Here is a 19,922-nt window from a genome sequence, read left to right on the forward strand (position 1 = left end):
GGAACAACTTGCCCTGCTCCATACCACTAGCCGAGACTACTACCACATTAAAAAAGCAGTTGAAAACCCACTTGTTCAATATTTTTTTTACTTCATCTAGCACTTAACAATTCCCCAGCATGTTCTGTTCTTGACAAGTTAGGCCTTATCAGGGCTCTTAGTTTTGTAAACTCAAAATCTATAGAAATCGAACGAGAATTGCTGGTGTCTTCCTCTTGTAAGTCGGCTTTGGATAAAAGCGTCTGCCAAGTAAAGTAAAGTAAAGAATGAGTAAAGTAAAGTAAAGAATGAGTAAAGTCCCCCTCGGAAACGTGCGGCTGTAACTGCAGTCCAGGCGCAGCTCCGCCCCCGTACAGACTCCAGCGGGGCGGAGGCTGTTGTCCGCAGGTCGGTTCACTGACGTGGTCAACAAGGCGGCGGTAAGTCGGAACTCTGCACACGTTATCTGAGCGATTCTTTCTACTGCACGACATTGCATTGAAGATAAGTATTCTGTAATTTCGTTAAAGAACTTGATGAACTTATGTTATTATACGTTCAGTTATTTTACTTTTCACATGGAGTATACTACCGTTCATCCGAATCCGGGGCATGTCAAAGTCCATAAGGTTTTATCAACTGATCTAAAATGAGATATAGACTACGGTCGTGCTTTAAACTCGCTCACGGTTTTTTACAGAAATTCTGACCAATCAGCCGAGACAAGTCCTCCGCGCTTGCTAAATCTGACCAATCAGCGGACAAAGGTCCTCCGCGCTTTACTGAGATTGACCAATCAGCGCAAGGAAACGCTCAGCGCTGTCAGCACAAATCTGTTTCCCTTTTTTCGGAATTGATTCAGTCGACAGTCGATTGTTAAGTATTTTAATGTTAAAATATTATCCCTCTCTGTGGTCAAACAGAGACGAACACTATGGCCAAACGCGTTGCTATTATTGGAGGAGGGAGCTCCGGCCTGACCTGCATCAAGTGCTGTCTGGACGAGGGTCTGGAACCTGTCTGCTTCGAGAGCAGTGATGATATTGGGGGTCTGTGGAGGTATAAGGTGAGTTTCCTCTGCACACTTTCCACATGGAGGAGTAGAATCCATAAAAGGTTACAAACATGTGTATCACATGTGACAATCACTTCACTTTGTTGAATCATGATGACGACCCATATTTTGCAGGAGAACCCAGAGTCTGACAGGGCGAGCATCTATCACTCAGTCATCATCAACACCTCCAAGGAGATGATGTGTTACAGTGATTACCCCATCCCCGCCCGCTTCCCGAACTTCATGCATAATTCTATGATCATGGATTATTTCCACATGTACGCTGACCACTTCGACCTGAATCGCTACGTCCGTCTGCAGGTAAATTAGATTCGATTAGATGCCTTTAATGTCACCGTACAAGTACATCAAGATAAAGTTTGAAGCAAACCAGCAGATGCACATTAATGCTAGGTCTGATTAAGATATATAAGTATGTGCTGCTGCACAATGAGACACCACAGGTCTTATGAGGTCAAATGAAGGAAAATGGATCTGTTGCAGACCAGGGTCCTGAACGTCACACAGAGACCCGACTTCTCCACCTCCGGCCAGTGGGACGTGGAGACGGAGAACGTGAAGGGAGAGCGTCAGAAGCAGGTGTTCCACGCAGTACTGATCTGCACTGGCCACCACTGTCACCCTCACCTGCCCCTGTCCGATTTCCCAGGTGTGCTGCCTCCACCTTTATTCACACTGCTTCCCCGGTGCTGTTATGTAACATGTTTATATGGCGGCGGGAGAATCGCTCTCAGGCATGGACTTTAGCACTGTGTGCTTCTCGCTACTTTGCTCTGTAAGCGTACTGCGGATGCACCATCATGGGGGATCTTCAAAACCATTTCATGTCTTCAAGCTCAACCAAACACACCAGCCAGTATTTTTATTTTTCAGATATGATTTGCATCAGTCATCTGTATTGAGATGATTATTTTTATTTGCACGTCAGGATCGGTAATAAATGTTAATATCAATAGAAACCACAGGATTCAAAGACCCCAGATGATTTATGTCGTTGAATCCTCCTTCCAGGTATCGACACATTTAAAGGCAAATACATCCACAGTCGGGATTATAAGACTCCCGAGGAATGGCGAGGGAAGAGGGTGGTGGTGATTGGCATTGGGAACTCAGGAGGGGACATCGCCGTGGAGCTCAGCAGAATGACCAAGCAGGTAGGGGGGTCTTTCTAAACGGCACCGCCACGCCGGCGCGAATCACCAGTTTCAAAATGGACGTCCTGCTCTGCCTGCAGCTGTTTCTCAGCACCCGGCGCGGCGCGTGGGTTCTGAACCGCGTGGGAGACAACGGCGTGCCCATTGACATGACTTTCAACCGATTAGGCAGGATGCTTCAGAATGTGCTGCCCTTCAATTTCATTTGCAATTATGCAGAGGAACGTCTCAACCGCAGGTTCAACCACAGCATGTACGCCCTGAAGCCCAAGCACAGGTAACCCACCTCCACCTCATCTGTATATTAATCTTCAGGCCGCGATGGTTCTTTATAACCTGGACGGGAACATTAATCGTGACTCGTTTACATTGATTTTACCATATTTATCCCTGAAGGCTCTTCAGTCAGCATCCCACTGTAAATGACGACCTGCCCAACCGCATCCTCTCAGGCACCGTGCAGGTGAAGCCCAACATCCGCGAGTTCCGTGGCTCCAGCGTGGTCTTTGAGGACGGGACCGTGGAGGCGGACATTGACTTGGTGGTGTTTGCCACAGGATACACCTTCTCCTTCCCGTTCCTGCCGTCTCACGTTCTTCCTGTGTCCGGGAACAAGGCGTCCCTTTATAAGTACATGTATCCCCCCGGGTTAGAGCGCCCCACACTGGCCATCATTGGACTGATTCAGCCTCTCGGTGCCATCATGCCAATTTCAGAGATGCAGGCCCGATGGGCCACAAGGGTCTTCAAAGGTAAAAAAGGACAGTCACTGGTTGCCTTTTTCCCATTAGTAGAAATGCGATGAGAAACACCAGCAAAAGGAATTCAATCCTGCTGTGAATTATGATCCGTCTCTCATTCTGGTGATGTTTGGTGTTCCATAGGGCTAAATAAGCTTCCCCCGACAAGCGCCATGCTGAAGGACATAAAAAACAAGGAGGAGAAAATGTCCAAGAGGTACGGCCCTCTTATGATCTCTCATATAAATCAGGGGAATTTATCAAACGCTCTCATCCAGAGCGACGTATAATCAGTAGTTACAGGGACAGGCCTGCTGGAGACACTCAGGGTTCGGTGTCTTGCTCAGGGACACGATGGTAGTAAGTGGGGTTTGAACCTGGGACTTTGTGGTCTTCTGGTTTATAGGCGAGAACCTAACCCACTAGGCTACTTCCTTTTAAATAACGAGAGTTATTCCCCTCTCTCAGGTATGTGACGTCACAGAGACACACCATACAGGTGGACTATATTCCCTACATGGACGAGCTGGCCCAGCAGGTGGGGGTGCGACCAAGCCTCCTGTCGCTCTTCTTTTGCGATCCTGCTCTGTGGCTGAAGATCGTGCTGGGTCCGGTTACACCGTACCAGTACCGGCTGCGTGGGCCCGGAAAGTGGGCCGGTGCTCGCCAGGCCATCTACACCCAGTGGGAGCGGGTAGCGGAACCCATGCGGAGTCGCCCCGTCCCAGCACAGAAGTCCCGCTGGCGTGCGGCGGTTCCCCTGCTGGTCACCCTGTCGGCGGCCACGCTTCTGCTCACTGTGGTCTGCACCAGATACGCCACGTGCGATTGCTTTACATACGTCGCCGACTTTCTGGCAAAGTTAAAGACACACCTTCCTGTTCAGTACAACTAGTACAACAAAGCAGCCAGAATTAAATCTGTAATCTAACCACACAATAATGGAGTAAAGGACGCAGTATTTATGGTGTTTATAGTGAGATTCCACAATTAACCTGAACTGTAGTATGCATGAGATATACATGAAGTATGGTTAAAAAAAATGCAGAAAGGTTTTAGCTCATTGAGACTTTGGCTAAAGAGAATATTTAGACTTAACTTTCTAGTAGTCTGACTTGTGTGAATAAAATGATTTGTATTCATAGTTGAACCCGACCCGATTACTTAATTGATGGTAACATGAAGTCGCTCTTCATGAAGGGCGTCTGGCAAATGCCTCAAATGTAAAACCTTTGCATTTATAGCCATGGGCTGCAATGCTTGATTTTATTTTAATAAACAGTTTGCCAAATTTTCTTCTTCCAAACTGTAGAGTCTTATTTATCTAACACGCCCCTGGCTTCCAGACGAGGGGAGTTTCAGGGGCGTTTCATCGGCGGCAGCGCTCTTGACCCTCGTCGGACGCCGTGGTCCGGGCGCGGTGACGTCACGTTTCCGCGGATTGGCCGTCGGCCATCTTTGATAGTGCGACAGGCCTGGTCGGTGGCGCGAGTTGGGCCCGGTGTCTCGCTCCCTTTCTCTCCGTCCCTGGGTCCCGCGCTACCGGAACCGAAACCCAGCGTCCCGCCGCGGAGGGCGGCCGTGGAGAAGCGCGACACACGGGCGGACGGGAGCCGCAGGGCGGCGGGACTTTTTTTTTTTTTTTTTTGTACTAGTCCGCCGGGCGCACGGAGACCGACCGAGACCCGCGGGCGTGTGGACCGGCACCGAACACGAGTGGAGTGGACGACGGGACCGGCGGAGACAGGTGCGTGCTCGGTGTTACGGCGGCGGCTAGCCGGTTAGCTCCGGCGGCGTGGTGATGCCCGGTCCCGCACCGGTCGGCCTCTTAATCCGCAGCCCGGAATCGGGGTAAAATGGGCTCCCGGCGGAACGGAACCAGACTGCGGATTTATATGTTCGTTTTGTTTGAACACCCGCGCTGGCTTTGGTTGGAACCCCGAGTTTTCCTTTCGTTTTCTGGCGCGTGGTAATTGTAATGCAGCGATGCGACGTGGGCGAAGGGGTTCGCATCTCCAGCCACGGAGGGAGGAACACGTGACTTGCCCCTGGAACCTGGGACCCGGCCTCTCATTCTCCTGCCCCGCTTCCCCGCGGGTTCCGCACCGGCTCTGGGCAAAGAGCCGTGTCCTTGCCCGCGGTGCGGCGCCGCATGGAGGAGGCTGGCGACCGGGCGGAGCGGGGTGGAGATTTTGGTCCCCTCCGTGCTCCCCTCCGACGCCGCGCCATCAATTATGAATCGTCCCCGTGTGGCCCGGACCCCCACCTTCACTGGCCACCCCTCCGTCGGCATGGCAACCTGACATGCTCCATCGATTGGAGGCGTTGTAATCTGAAACTGAGGAACTCTCGTCCATCAGACTCCAGACAGACGTGCTGCCCTGCTCCGCTGACGCTGTGTGTGTGTGTGTGTGTGTGTGTGTGTGTGTGTGTGTGTGTGTGTGTGTGATGCACAGTGCTATTCACCTTTTCTTTCCTTCTCTGCGTTGATGTACTGGGTTGGGTCTGTCTGTCATCCTGCTAATCGACCGGCTTTATCTTTCCAAGTGAAGCTTGTCGTAATTCCACCACCTTCCTCCATCTTCCAGGAGCCTGGTTCTGAGCGGTGCCGCCAGAGGACCAGACTCGATGAGTTTCCAGCGACATGTCCGAGAAGTCAGTGCAGAGCACCAAGGCAAAGGATGGCAAGACCAAGTATGCGACCCTTAGCCTCTTTAACACGTACAAAGGCAAGTCCCTGGAGACCCAGAAGACTGCAGGTGAGACCCTCTCCGCCTCAGCACTCCGGTTATTGCAGCGCCGCGCGCAGACGTGGAGGCGGTTTCAGAGGGCTGGGGAGACTCATTTCCACCCCTCAGCCCCGGCCGGCTACACTAAGCTGCCTTTGTCCCACGGAGTCACCACCTCTCCGCGTTTATATGGCCCGGAGACAGAAGGCCCTTCTGTTCTAAATCTAATAAACTGAGTTCACATTCAACACGTTTGTTTAACGTGTAGTTACGTCCGACTGTGAAGGAGCTCGGATTTTAATTTGTTAGTGGTAGTTGTATTATTGTGTAGCCACTATTTTCATTTTATTTCATAATGATATTAGAAATAATGTTTTTATTTTATTCATTTATTTTTTTTAATTATTTATGTCAAAAATTCCACAGTGGCTGCCAGACATGGACTGCAGAGTCTGGGTAAAGTTGCGGTCAGTCGACGCATGCCCCCTCCGGCCAACCTGCCCAGCCTTAAGGCAGAGAACAAAGGCAATGACCCCAACGTGAACATCGTACCAAAGGATGGCAGTGGCTGGGCTTCGCGGCAGGACCAGCCCGGAGAGGAGCGGTGAGGAGGCGTCCCTTTAGGCTCTACAGACATAGTCACATTTACAGCATTTACCAGACACCCTTATCCAGAGTGACTTACAATCAGTAGTGACAGGGACAGTCCCCCCCCTGGAGACACTCAGGGTTAAGTGCCTTGCTCAGGGACACAATGGTAGTAAGTGGGATTTGAACCTGGGTCTTCTGGTTCATAGGCGAGTGTGTTACCCACTAGGCTTCTACCACCCACTTTTTTTTTCACACCAGCCTTCATGTGTGCAAGTGTCAAATTTGGTCCCCTCTGCTCCCTACAACAGGCAACAGGACACCCCCCCACCCCCCCAGCCCAAGCAGGTCGCCCCGCAGGTCTCTGAGAGTTCCCTGGGTGTCGGCCGCTCCTGGGCCAACAGTAAGCAGCCAGGGCCGCAGGACGGACCCCCCCGAGCGGTCAGCAGTCACTTCCAGCAGGAGTTCCCCAGCCTGCAGTCTGCTGGGGAGCCCGACAAGTCAGGAGAGCGGGAAGATGAGTCCTACGGTCCCGGGCCCAGCCTCAGGCCTCAAAGTACGTCTCTCTCCCATATCTCCCTCCCTGTCTGACTGAAAATGTTCACAATAAATCGATTATAATTGACTACGTCATAATGACTGTAGTGACCATGGTGGCGGTCTCATTTTGGTCTCGTCGACATGGACACCACGCATGTTTTCACCGCGCTTTGTAGCTGCGTTTGATTGCCGTTTCGCTGCCATTTGCTGAAAGTTGTTGAAATTGATTGCAAACGGCAAACTGTTGCCGTTCAGTCCACGCTCACCCACAAAAACGCCCGGTTCAGACGTCTGTGGGCATGAGGCTTTAACTCTGATCTCTCTGACTAATTTCAAAACCTATTGCGAGGTAATAGTGAGAAATTGATGCATCGTTAGTCATTGATAATCGTAATCGATTAATGCGACCGGTGAAGGTTCACACCTCTAATAAAACACGTTCCTTTTGCTCGGTGCACCCCCCCCCCCCCCCCCCCCCCCTAGATGTTGGCAGCTGGCGAGACGGTGGGGGCAAAAACCTGAACACCGCCCCCAGCCCGTCTGAGATGGACGGTAAAGAGGGCGTGGTCAGTCGCGACACCCCTTCCCCCGCCGGTGATTCCGAGGAGGTTGCCAGGTCAAGTGCCGGTGACGGCAAGGAAAAGAGGGACCGCTTGCCTGCCCCGGCTCCCCAGCATAAACTCAATGGTGGGCAGCAGCCTCCGGGTGGGGCCGGGGTGGGGGTCCCGCCCCAGTTCCACCCCCAGTTCAGGGGCATGATGCCCCCCTATGTAAGTGGTTCGCGAATCTGGCGGAGTGTTTCAGATTTTAATTAATTTATTTTTATATGTTAACCGAGACCTTCATACTCTTGTTTGTAGATGTTCCATGCGTACCCACGTGTGCCCTTTGCCCCCGCTCAGAGTAACTTCAGGTACCCAGCACCGGACGGATCGAAGTGAGTGGGCAGTTATGTAGTCATGTGACAGGGACCTTGTTGAATTTTATATCATCATTATTATTAGGCTAAAAGCAAGTTCCATAGTTAATTTTCACTCTCGGCACAATCTACACACCCACTTTCCCATCTGTCTGTCGCACCCACCAGGGGTCCCCGGTCTGGAGGACGGCCTGCACAGGCCTGGCAGCATGACCCCGACCGACCTTCCATTATCAGCGCCAGCGAGCTGAAGGAACTGGATAATCTGGACACAGAAGCAGATGAGGGCTGGGCAGGTGGGCAGTGTTCTGGAGTTATATATTTACATTTACAGCATTTACCAGACGCCCTTATCCAGAGCGACTTACAATCAGTAGTTACAGGGACAGTCCCCCCCTGGAGACACTCAGGGTTAAGTGTCTTGCTTGCTGGTTTTTATTTTTTTCTGCCTGTCTGTACAGGAGCTCAGATGGAGGTGGACTATACAGAGAAACTCAATTTCAGTGATGATGAAGATAATCAAGGTACAAAAGACAAAGGAGACAACTGGTGAGTTACGTGTGTGTGTGTGTGTGTGCGCACGCGCGCACAACCTCTGGTTTGTCTTGAATATCTCACATTGCTGTGCTGCTGCAGGGAATGGATGGGTAAAATGGATCGTGCACGGTCAAGGAACACAGAAGGTCAGGAAGGGTGGAAGGGTGGAACAGAAGATCGAGGAAGCAGCAAAACCTCCTGGGCTCAAAGTGCAGACCCCAGTGCCCCATCACCAGGAAACGGAATCCAATACAACAAGAGCGGGCCGCCACCAGATTACCAGGTTCTTTGAAAGACTTCTTGTTTCATGGACATGGATGGTGTTTGTGTGTTTGAACGTTTTCAGCTGAAGTTTTTTGCTTCGTAGTCATCAGGCCGATCCATGGGCGGCGGCGGTTCTCGGGTGGCGAAGCCTCCTGCTGCTGATGAAGAGTCTGAGGTGTGGAGGCAGAAACGGAAGAAGCAGTCGGAGATGTCCGAGGCGGTGGAACGTGCTCGCCGCCGCCGTGAGGAGGAGGAGAGGCGCATGGAGGAGCAGAGACTGGCCGCCTGTGCCGAAAAGCTCAAACGCCTTAATGAGAAGATGCGACCTGCCACCCCAGACACCAAGCCAATAGCAACCGCCTCTGAGCCCCAGAAGGAAGTCGGAGGAGGAACCAAGTCATCAGAGACTCCTCCTCCTCCCCAGGCCCCGCCCATGCCCGCACAGGTCCCTGATTGTCCTGAACCCACTGTGGAGGAGGAGCCAGAGTTCATCCCCCAGCAGCCCAGCCCTCCGACCAGGGAGGCTCCTGAACCACAAATGGAGAAGGTTGAGAGCACCATCCCAGAGGAGCCTCCACTGCAGCCGGACAGGCAACCAATGAGGGATTACTTCAGTTCAGAGGAGTGCAGAGGTCAGGCGTCCATGTTGTATGAATCTCGCAACTCTGCTGCCTGATTTGTGTGGACTGCTGCTTTACGCTGCTCCTTTCTTTCTAGCTGAGGAGCAGCATCTCCCCCTTCCCCGACTGGTTCCCACTAGCAGCGAAGAGTCTACCCCTCAGCCAGTGGAAACCGAAGGGGAGGGCAGTACTGCAGTTCGCCCATCGGTTACCTCTGGCTACTCCAAACAGTTCCAGAAATCTCTGCCACCTCGCTTCCTCAGACAGCAGGTACGGCCCTCGGGGTCATTTCCACTCTTCCTGGGCGGTTCCAGCCGGTCTTGGTACCGACTGGCCTGGTGATTGGGGCTGAATTAGCAGAGATTCTGTCATTTATTAACTTGCTCCCGTTTTCTTCAGGAGCAGTTGAAACAGCAGCAATGGCAGCAGCAACAGCAGCAGAGTGGAGGGGGTCAGGTGTCGCCCTCTGCGCCTGGAGTCCCGCCCCCTCAGCATCGCTCCATGTACCAGCCCCTCGGCCCCCACCACCAGCACCTGGCCTCCATGGGCTTTGACCCACGCTGGCTAATGATGCAGTCATACATGGATCCACGCATGATGTCGGGACGCCCACCGATGGACATGCCGCCAATGCACCCTGCCGGTATTTACTGATAAGAATAAACTGCGTGAATCGTCTAATGCGGCAACTTTGTACAAATGACTTTTTTTTTTTTTTTTTTTTCTGCCAGCAGGAAGAATTCCTCCAAAGCAGCTCGTAAGGAGAGAACCTCCTGACAGCAGCCCTTCCGCCTCAGACTCTTTTGATCACCTGACACGACCCATACGGGATCATGGCCTCCCCAGCGAACCTCGGATGGTGTGGGGCTCTGACCCATACCCCCAGCCGGAGCCCTTGCCCTCAGTTACGCCTCCTAAAGGGAGAGAGGAGAGTAAAGAGCCCAGGTGATTTATCATCTTTACTGGCAACACTTGTGTTGATCTCGGACTAAGGTGTGGTTTTTTTTTGTTGTTGGAGTCATAATGAACGTCTCGTGTTTGTTCTGGTTTAGACTGGATTCTGGTCTGGAGCTGGAGAGAGGTCTGTCTTCAGTTTATCCCCAGGAGCACAGCCCCCTCGAGCCCAGAGGCAAGACTGACTTCTTCAGAGGCTCCGCAGAGCCGCTGTCTGCTTTCAGCCACGGACCCGAGGAGGTTGGTGGCCTGCTGCAGGCCGATCGGGCCCCGGTTTCATCCTTCGAGTCTGAAGACGCTGCCCATTCCTGTGCCGAAGAGGCGGAGGTCCTTGGGCAGAATGTGCTGCAGAGGAGGTTCTCCCATGGCTCTAGCAACTCTCCCAAGCTGGAAGAGCCTCGCTATGAAGGGGTCACGTTGCCAAAGATGGTAGATCTCCCTGACGTTGGTGAGCGTTTAGATGAAAAGCCCAGGAGAGAGACGTTCAGTCAGGCCCCGATAATCAACAGTCGCTCCACCCCACCCTCAACAGGCGATAGCCTTCACAAAGCGGACAAACTCCCACTGCCGGCACCAAGCAAGCAGAAGGTAGAAGTTCGCTGGGGATCTCGGGGGTCTGGGTCTAACAGGAGGGATGGTGGCGGGGCTGAGAGGCCTGTGCGCAGGTCTGGGCCCATAAAGAAACCGGTCCTGCGAGACATGAAGGAGGAGAGGGAGCAGAGGAAAGAGAAAGAGGAGCGGCACGAGCGTGGAGAACGCGGGGCCAAAAAAGATACCAAAGCGCCCTCGTCTGCTGCGGCTGCAGTTTCCGAAGGGCCGAGACCTGCAGCCGAGGCGAAGAGAGAACTTCCAAGTGACCCAGAGGAAGTGGTCCCTGTTGGAGCTGCTAAACCCAGTGAGGTGCATGTGGGGCCACCAGCCACCAGCATCGCTGATGATAAACCAGACAAACCACCAACCAGTGACAAGCATCCTGAGCCCAAACTCCCGCCCCGCAAGGAGTCCAACCTCCCGCCTCGGTCATACCGCCGGGAGGACCGGGAGAGGGACCGGGAGAGGGACCGGGAGAGGGACCGGGAGAGGGACCGCGAGAGGGACCGCGAGAGGGACCGGGAGAGGGACATGGACCGGGACAAAGACTGGCCTGTGGACGCAGGCTTCAAGGGCCGCGGGCGAGGGGAGTACTATTCTCGTGGGCGGAGCTACCGGGGCAGCTACAGTGGCAGAGGCAGAGGGAGTCGCGGACGCAGTCGGGGGGAGGTCCCCTACCGAGAACCGCGACCTCGCTCGGACCTGCCGCTGAGCGCCGCCGCCAGCTTCCGCTGCCGCGAGGAGAGCGAGACCCGCAGCGAGAGCTCGGACTTCGAGGTCCTCCCGAAGCGCCGGAGGCGGCGCGGCTCAGACACCGACTCCGAGAGCGAGGGCCACGAGTCCGCCAGCGACACCGGAGCCTCGGACCGCGAGCCCAGCGCCAAACCCTCCCGACCGCTGCGCCGGGAACTACCCGATCCCCGTTCTGCAGCCAAAGTGCCAACTGCTCCGGGTTCATCGACTGACAAAGCTGGGACCAGAGAGGAGGAAAGTCGGCCAAAACCCGGCTTCCTGCCCAAAGGCGAGGCCTCGCGGCGTGGCAGAGGCGGCCTGTACAGTAGGCGAGGGACCGGGAGGGAGCGCGGAGCCCCCAGGTCTGCGCCGCTGAGAAGGTCCGGCGCGAGAGAGTCCTCCCAGTGGCCCTCAAAACCCATGGAGACGTTCCGGCCCGAGGACGCGGAGACGTCGCGCTTCGACAAGCCCCCTCCTGAGCGCCGACTGCCCAGGTTTGACGGGAAGAAGATCGGAGACGGACCTCAGAACAACAGAGAGCGACCCCGGAGACCGCGCCCGGCACGACCTCCACGCCAGGACAAGCCGCCTCGCTTCCGCAGGCTGAAGGAGCGCGAGGCTGCCAGCTTCGCTCCAGATGCCACGCCCACGTCCCTACTGCCTGTAGCAGGAGTTTCCCCAGCACTTTCCAAAGCACCTGGAACGCCGGTAACTGTTCCTGAAGGGGGCGCTGGTCCTCCTCCTGCCACTACAGTAATGCAGCCTGAACTTCCTGCTGCTGACGTGGTCCTACCTGAGGCCGCGCCCGCCACCGTGGCCGTGACGGGCACCAAATCGCCCGACCTGTCCAATCAGAACTCATCGGACCAGGCGAACGAGGAGTGGGAGACCGCCTCGGAGAGCAGTGACTTTAATGAGAGGAGGGAGCGGGAAGAAAAGAAGGGGGCGCTGGAGGCTGCCACAGCCGCGACCGCGCCCGCACCCACCCAGAACACAGCGGCTCAGAGCAGGAGCCCGGCTGAGGGCGGAGTCACCCCCAAACGGGATTCGGCCGCTAAGAGAAGCTTTTCCAGCCAGCGGCCTGTCGACCGGCAGAATCGAAGGGGAAACAGCGGCAATAAGGCGGTTCGAGGCTACAGCGGGAGCAAAAGCGAGAGGAGGGGAGGGTCCGGAGCCAAATCTGGCCGCAGGAGGTTGGGATGCTTAAGTTGTGGACCTACAAAAGTATTATTATCACTAGTTCCAATAAGATAGATGTTTACAACGTTAAGTGGGAATACATCTCACAGAATCCCTGCCTGGTGTTATGTTTGCCTTTGAAAGCTTTTTTTGGTGATTCTTTTTCCAATTGTTTCTTCATCCAGAGCAATACACACAGTTTACTGAAAGGAAATCTGAACTTTTCTACGTTAAATTAATTACATTTGTCCACATCATCCTGGACCTTGATGATCCATCCCTGCATATTCAGAGAGTCTTATTCTGATTATTAATTGTGTGTTTTCTGGTACTGTGTGCTGACGCTGCTGTTCTCTCTCCAGTGCTGCTCCACAGAATGCAGAAGCTGCTCAGGCCGGACCGGGACAGAAATCCGGTAAAGAGCCGTCAACACGCCGCAAGGAGGATGCAAAGCAGGCAGTCAAGAAACCGAAGGAGAAGGTTGATGCTTTGTCCCAGTTTGACCTCAACAATTATGCCAGTGAGTACCTGAAGAGCGCCCCTCTGAGGGCCTGCGTTCATAGTGCTGTATTCGCCATGCTTGTGTTTATTTGTTCGGTCTATAGCTACTTTGTGGTTAAAGGGCCTTAAACAGGTAGAAATAAAAATAACAGGAAGTAATGCAGAAAAATCGATGAGATGCATCGTGGTTTGGTATCGATACACGTTATCGAATCGTGAGACCAGTGAAGGTTCGCACCTCCATCGGAGGCCTGGTTTCATATTTGGAGCTGCTCGGGTTCTAACGAGGGTGTTTGGTTGGTGCAGGTGTGGTCATTATCGACGATCATCCAGAGGTGACCACACTGGAGGACCCGCAGTCCAGTACCAACGACGATGGCTTTACCGAAGTGGTCTCTCGCAAGCAGCAGAAGCGGCTGCAGGACGAGGAAAGGCGGCGGAAGGAGGAGCAGACCGTGCAGAGCTGGAGCAAGAAGGGCTCAGGCGAGAAGAACCGCAGAGGTGAGGGCTCCAAGCTGCCGCCGCGATTCGCTAAGAAGCAGCAGCAGCAGCAGCCGCCGCCACAGAGCCATGCAAGTCAACCGGCACCTCCACCCACCCAGCCAGCACCACCACCACCACCGCCGCCGCAGCCGCCCACCAGCACTGCCCAGCCTCTGGAGGGCGCAGTGCCACTCCCACCTCCCCCTGTAGACTTTACATCTGCCAAGACACAGACACACAGCACTCTGGGTACAGAACTGTGGGAGAACAAGGTGGCAGGTTCCACCGTCCTCTCTGATGTGAAGAAGCGTAAGTAATGGGGCAGTTTTGACTAGAGTGAGCAGCGGTGATTATGATGATTAAGATTTATTTTCTATTTCAATATTAAATTTGTAGTTGGACCTATCAGCCCTCCTCAGCCCCCATCAGTTAGTGCCTGGAATAAACCCCTGACGTCCTTCAGTGGGACAGTGGCTGCCGAGGTGAGACCCAGAGTACAGATCCACGTTTCGATGCCGTGTACAGTGGTCACTGGTCGCCTGACAGCTGGTCTCTGTAGGGGTTGATGACGGGAACCGATGGTGGTGTGGAACTCGGAATGGACAGCATCCAGTTCGGTGCCCCCTCCTCAGCAGGCAGCACAGATAGTGACGGCGTCCCCGCCATTCTGGAGAAACCTGCTGAGAACAAACTGCCTGAGCCCAAAGAGCAGAGACAGAAACAGCCTCGTGCCGGACCAATCAAACCACAGAAGGTAATCTGGCAGCTCCCTCCGCGTCCAAATGCGCCCATCATATCACTTCATGTCTCATATTATTTTGTGCTCTCTGACCTTTCATGCAGTTATACAGTGAACTTGCAGAATGCCCAAAACTTGGCCTAAATTGGGGGGGGGGTAGACAAGATGATGGGAAGGCTATGGATCCCTTAACAATTGCAGGTTATTCCTAATTAAAAAGATAACTGTTACATAGCTCAAGATATATTATGACCTTTGTAACCAAAAATGTTTCATGACAGTTTGCCGGGGTCAGACTCCATATTTGTACACATGAGCAGTAAGGGACTTTGGTGGCAACCTTCATCGGTCACACCTTAAGAATATTGGTGGCCATCCCAATGAGGAATGGTTTTATGTTCTGGAAAATATTTGGTTTAAATATTTGGTTTAAATATTTGCGGAATGCCGGGGATTTTGACACTCAAAATTCCCTCCCAGCTTCCAGAAATCACTCCCCCTGAAACGAAGGAGTACAAGCCGGGTCCCATCGGTAAGGAGCGTTCCCTGAAGAACCGCAAGGCCAAGGATCCCCGGCAGACAGACGCGGATGGCCTGGATAAAGGCGTCCCAGGAGGCGCCCGAGACCGGGAATCCAGCTCCCCGGGAAAAGAGGGGAAAGTTCCAGAGCTGGGAGGTGACATAGAGGACATGATCACGGCGCCCTCCGCAGGATACTCCAGCAGCTCCAAGGCACGGCTCCTCTCAGCTTTTGGCATTTGTTGAAATGAAACTTTTGCTAATGGTAAATTTTTTTTATATATTTTATTGACAGGAGTCTGTGACTGACTACACCACCCCGTCCTCCTCGCTGGCTGACACGGTTCCATCTGGAGGAAGTAAGATAGAGGACAGTCTGGTGGCTAATGTGAGTGTCTCCCTGTCCCTCTTGGTGTCTCCTGCTGGTTTCGTACCGTACTAGTTGCGGTAACCTCTTGTTTCTCTGCAGGTGGCCTTGCCCCACTCCCTGCCACTCCCCCGCAGAGAAGCCCTGCAGCAGAGCTCCAGCCTCACCACCGTCTCCCCGGCTACTGTAGACCTCACACTGAAGGTACGTACGCTCTCTCTCTCTCTCTCACACACACACAAACACATACACACACATGCTTGTAATGGTGTCCACCGGGGCTAAATTCCTCTTCTCGTTAGATGGAGTCTGCGCGGAAGGCATGGGAGAACTCGCCCAGCCTGGTGGAGAAAAGCTCCCCGGTCACCTCCTCCGCCTCCCCCATCACCAGCGGAGCGTCGAGCGCCTCCTTCAGCTCCTTCTCCAGTGCCTCCATGTCCCAGATTCCCGTGGCATCGGTCACACCCAGTACCTCCCTCTCGGGTCTGCACGTGCTCCTCGCACTCTTCACACGGGGACAAGTGGAGAGTTCCTCCTAATAAAGATGCTCCGTCCTCTCCCCTGCAGGCTCTGGCACCTACACCACCTCGTCTCTCAGCACCAAGACCACGTCCGCCTCCGACCCCCCCAACATCTGCAAGGTGAAGCCCCAGCAGCTGCAGGCGGGAAGCAGCAGCTTCTCTCAGCTGGGCTGCGTTCCTTCTCTGTTACCGCAGCAGCAGACGCCGCAGGTGTTCGTCTCTCAGTCTGCAGCCGGTGCGTTCCTCTACTTTCCATCGTTATTATCATTGTTATTTTAAATAATATCCTAATGATTTGTAATATGAATGATCAGGTTCTGCAGCTCAGATCCCAGCCTTCTACATGGACACCAGCCACCTATTCAGTACGCCACACCCACGCCTGGCCCCGCCCTCCCTGGCGCAGCAGCAGGGCTTTCAGCCTGGTCTCTCTCAGGTACAGCTACAGTTTCGCACTGCGGTTATCCAGGTGGTGTCTCCTGATGTTTAACTATTTATTTATTGATTGATTGATTGGTCCAGCCGGCAGCGGTGCAGCAGATCCCCATCCCCATCTACGCCCCCCTCCAGGGCCAACCTCAACACCAGGCGGCGCTGGGCCTGAGCACCGGAGCCCCCGTGTCCCAACCGCAGGACCTCTTCAGCTCGTCCATGCAGCCCTACAGGTGAACATCTCCTCCGTCCCGTACAGCACAGCTGCTGGCCCGCAGGTGGGCTTCATGTCCCTCGCCGCTAGAGTTTTGAACCTTCACGATTCGATATAATCAATTACTTCACATTATGCTTTCAAATGCGTCAGTAAGGTGAGAGTTAAGGCCTTGTTCTCACAGACATCTGAACCAGGGCTTTTTAGGTGAGCGCCTACTGAACGCTGAACAATTTTCTGGTCATTGGAGCAAATCAAAGCGTCGCGTCAGCTGTTTTTTTTTTTTTTTTTTTTTTTACACCACCAGAAAATTACAAAACATCATTGACATAATTGATTTGTTCTGCAGTATTGTTACGGAATAGTCCACGTCCGCATTGGGATGCATCGATTTATGAGATTAATTTCTTCACCCCTGCTCGCCGCTCAGGTCCCAGCAGGCCTTCATGCAGAACAGCCTGTCTCAGCCGTCACCCATGATGCTGTCGGGCACAGCACTGCACAGCTACACCGGAGATCTGGGCAAGCCGCAGTCCAGCCTGGCGTTCCAGCAGACGTCCAGCACCCAGCACATCCCCATCCTGTTCGAACCGCAGCTCAACCAGCCCTCCGGCCTGGGCGGATCGCAGCTGATCGACACGCACCTGTTACAGGTAACCTGACCGCGGCAGCACGGCGTCTCTGTTCCCCTCCTTCCTTTTACATGTTGCTGATTCGCGCTGCTGCTGCGGTTCCAGGCCCGACAGGGGATGAGCCAGCACTCGAACCTGTACTCCGGGCCAGTACAGCAGCACAGCCAGAGTAATTACTACAGTTCTACCCAGGGTCCCAGCTCCGCCCTGCAGCAGGTGCGTGCAGGGTAACACACACACACACACACACACACACACCGTCGCTGTATATCCTGACACGCCTGGATCTCCTGTCTCCAGGTTACCGTGCCCCTCCCCGGTTCTCAGCTGTCCCTGCCCAACTTCGGCTCGGGGGGAGGACAGCCGCTGCTGGCGCTGCCACAGTCTCTGCCCCCCACGCCGCCGCAGGCGCAGCCCCCCAGCCTGAACCGCCAGCCCCCTGCCAACCCGCCGTACCGAGGCCTGATCGGGCAGAACACACACAGCATGATGCAGCCACCCAGCAAGGTACAAGTTGAGTTCCAACACAGAACTGCGGCAACGTGTTCAGGGCGCTCTTCTGACTGGGGTGTGTGTGTGTGTGTGTGTGTGTGTGTGTGTGTGTGTGTGTGTGTGTACACAGATGTGTGAAATGGACCTGAAAATGTTTGCCGCGGGAATTGATGTGAAGCCTGGAACTCCACCAGTCGGGGCAAGAAGCACGACCCCCACCTCCAGCCCATACAGGTTTCTTTCTCTCTTTTTTTTTTTTTTTTTTCTCCCCAGAAATATCTTTATTGATCTTGTCCAGAACCAAAGAGCATGAATCCCGCCCTATTCTCTCACATTGTCAGAAAATGCAATAATCATCTCCAAAAAAAGAAAAAAGTATGGCAGTTTTTCAAATGCGAGATTTATCACATCTCTTTTGGTCTTAGTTGTTGGTTGACCCACATCCTTCCACTTAATGGCTATTCATCATTTGGCTTGAAGTAAACACAAATGTATTAATTTGCGCTTTCCTCCCACTTGCATCAAAATAGTCAGGGTAAATAATTTGCACTTCAGTGGAACAGTTTCCATAGCAACAGGCACCAATTATTATTATTTTTTTTTACCTTTTATAAACCACCTGGGGCAGTGGTGGCCTACCGAGTAAGGAATCAGACCTGTAATCAGACGGTTCGAATCTCCACCCGCCGATGTGCCACTGAACAAAGCACGGTCCCCACACACTGCTCCCCGGGCGCCTGTCATGGCTGAAGATGATGATGAAGACATTTTACATTTACATTATTTATCAGACGCCCTTATCCAGAGCGACTTACAATCAGTAGTTACAGGGACAGTCCCCCTGGAGCAACTTAGGGTTAAGTGTCTTGCTCAGGGACACAATGGTAGTAAGTGGGATTCGAACCCGGGTCTTCTGGTTCATAGGCGAGTGTGTTACCCACTAGGCTACTACCACCCCTGCTCACCAAGGGTGATGGGTTAAATGCAGTGGACACATTGCGTGTTGTCACAGTACGCTGTGTTTCACAATGACAATCAGTTCACTTTCACTTTTTTTTATATTGCCATACGCCTCATCCATCTCTAGTAATCCCAGTCTGGAGCTCATTTTCCCGTGCAGATTGACGTGGGAGTAGAATTGTCTTTCGACCCATTTAACAGACACCACCCAAGTTCAAAACACACATTCACACGGAGTGAGAAATAAAGCCTGCCTGTCCCCTCCTGCAGGGCGAGTTCCACCAGCCCCTCCAGCCAGTCCAGTAAGGTGAACAGCCTGCTGTACCAGAAACAGTTCCAGTCGGGATCAGGCGGCCTGCGCATGGCGCCGCACTTCCCAGGACAGTTCAACCCGCAGGTAGGTGTGGAACCCGGGCACATTCTACCTAGAATGTCCTGCGGAAAAACACCTTCACACCGTAGTAATCCTGAAGTTTTCCTGAAACTGTGACTTGATTTGACAGATTCTCTCACATCCGAATATTGTTTCACCGCTTGTACGTCCTCCACACGCCAACTCCTTTCCTGGAGGGGTACAGAGGACACCCATGGGTCCCCCCATGTCTCAATCCATGAATACAGGACTCATGGCTCATAGCAGACCTCAGCACCCACCACGCGGGACAACTGGACCGCCCCTCGCCCCCCGGGGCACACAAGCTGCTCAGAAAGCAGAGCAGGACCTCAAGGTGTGTGTCTGTGTGTGAGAGTGTGTGTTTTTTTTTTTTATTTTTATTTATTTATTTTTTTATCTGTCTACTAATTAATTAATAAATATTTAAAAAAAAAAAAAAAAAAATTTTTAGGCAAAGCAGCGGGCAGAAGTCCTGCAGTCCACCCACAAGTTCTTCTCTGAGCAGCAGCAGCTGAAGGCTCCAGTCAGTAAACCCCCCAGGGTGGAGGCGGTGGGGAAGCCTGTTGACTGCGTAACCCCCAACCACCAAGGCGGAGCCCCAGAGCGCCCCGAACCCGACAAGCCCATACCCCTGGGCGGGGCCAAACCCATACGGACCGGCCCAATCAAGCCTCAGTCCATCAAGCCAGAAGAAGGCAAGTAGGCACCTCACCGGTCACTGGTCTCCACCCGTTACCAGATGGACAGATGAAGAAGATGATGGTGATGATTATTATGAAGAAGAGATGATCTGCATGCACCTCTGGGCTGTGGGTGGGTGTCGGGGGAGTTTTTTTTTTTTTTTTTTTTTTTTTTTTTTTTTCTGGAGGGTGGGAGGAGGGTTGTGGACTGTGATGAGGTTTGATCCGCCCTCCCCTCAACCTCCCGAGTCAGACCCGCCCTCATCCTCCCACATTGTGGTCCGGCTCTGTGTCTGTCTGCCCTCCGTCAGTGAGGGGCTGGGGGTGGAGCCTCGCTCCCGCTCCGCCCAGCAGAGGAGACAGTGTGCTGCTGAGTTGACTGTT

General features: G+C 53.5%; 2 protein-coding genes across 6 annotated transcripts; both read left to right on the forward strand.

Moving 5' to 3' along the window:
* The first annotated feature begins 347 nt into the window (after positions 1-347).
* Positions 348-4,245, forward strand: LOC114769099 (dimethylaniline monooxygenase [N-oxide-forming] 5-like). 4 transcript variants are annotated; one of them, XM_028961835.1, is made up of 10 exons: positions 373-419; positions 680-800; positions 903-1,045; positions 1,169-1,357; positions 1,541-1,706; positions 2,069-2,211; positions 2,292-2,488; positions 2,608-2,963; positions 3,096-3,168; positions 3,420-4,245. In XM_028961835.1, the coding sequence occupies exons 3-10, from the start codon at positions 914-916 to the stop codon at positions 3,844-3,846; spliced, it is 1,683 nt and encodes a 560-aa protein (XP_028817668.1). In that variant the 5' UTR covers positions 373-419; positions 680-800; positions 903-913; the 3' UTR covers positions 3,847-4,245. The 4 variants fall into 4 exon arrangements, with proteins under 4 accessions (XP_028817666.1, XP_028817668.1, XP_028817667.1 ...); XM_028961833.1 differs by lacking the exon at positions 680-800 and having other exon boundaries at positions 348-419; XM_028961834.1 differs by lacking the exon at positions 373-419 and having other exon boundaries at positions 426-800.
* Positions 4,246-4,588: 343 nt separating this feature from the next.
* Positions 4,589-19,678, forward strand: prrc2c (proline-rich coiled-coil 2C). 2 transcript variants are annotated; one of them, XM_028962782.1, is made up of 32 exons: positions 4,589-4,698; positions 5,540-5,710; positions 6,107-6,284; positions 6,580-6,824; positions 7,292-7,578; positions 7,669-7,745; positions 7,896-8,023; positions 8,189-8,276; positions 8,364-8,547; positions 8,632-9,160; positions 9,246-9,418; positions 9,548-9,791; positions 9,880-10,093; positions 10,201-12,618; positions 12,967-13,124; positions 13,412-13,897; positions 13,985-14,070; positions 14,148-14,342; positions 14,808-15,059; positions 15,142-15,234; positions 15,316-15,417; positions 15,516-15,696; positions 15,781-15,969; positions 16,049-16,170; positions 16,257-16,399; positions 16,811-17,033; positions 17,118-17,228; positions 17,313-17,519; positions 17,635-17,738; positions 18,735-18,861; positions 18,968-19,192; positions 19,310-19,678. In XM_028962782.1, the coding sequence occupies exons 2-32, from the start codon at positions 5,596-5,598 to the stop codon at positions 19,559-19,561; spliced, it is 8,136 nt and encodes a 2,711-aa protein (XP_028818615.1). In that variant the 5' UTR covers positions 4,589-4,698; positions 5,540-5,595; the 3' UTR covers positions 19,562-19,678. The 2 variants fall into 2 exon arrangements, with proteins under 2 accessions (XP_028818615.1, XP_028818616.1); XM_028962783.1 differs by having other exon boundaries at positions 9,883-10,093.
* Positions 19,679-19,922: the final 244 nt, after the last annotated feature.

Source organism: Denticeps clupeoides, chromosome 19 (genome assembly GCF_900700375.1).
Source record: "Denticeps clupeoides chromosome 19, fDenClu1.1, whole genome shotgun sequence".
NCBI lineage: Eukaryota > Metazoa > Chordata > Actinopteri > Clupeiformes > Denticipitidae > Denticeps > Denticeps clupeoides.

Coding starts and splice junctions, on each gene's coding strand:
- LOC114769099 (XM_028961833.1), top strand. CDS start 914: ATGGCCAAACGCGTTGCTATTATTGGAGGAGGGAGCTCCGGCCTGACC. Junction 2,489..2,607: donor GCCCTGAAGCCCAAGCACAG/GTAACCCACCTC, acceptor TTATCCCTGAAG/GCTCTTCAGTCAGCATCCCA. Junction 2,964..3,095: donor GGCCACAAGGGTCTTCAAAG/GTAAAAAAGGAC, acceptor GGTGTTCCATAG/GGCTAAATAAGCTTCCCCCG.
- prrc2c (XM_028962782.1), top strand. CDS start 5,596: ATGTCCGAGAAGTCAGTGCAGAGCACCAAGGCAAAGGATGGCAAGACC. Junction 8,548..8,631: donor GGCCGCCACCAGATTACCAG/GTTCTTTGAAAG, acceptor TTTGCTTCGTAG/TCATCAGGCCGATCCATGGG. Junction 17,229..17,312: donor CCAGCTCCGCCCTGCAGCAG/GTGCGTGCAGGG, acceptor TCCTGTCTCCAG/GTTACCGTGCCCCTCCCCGG.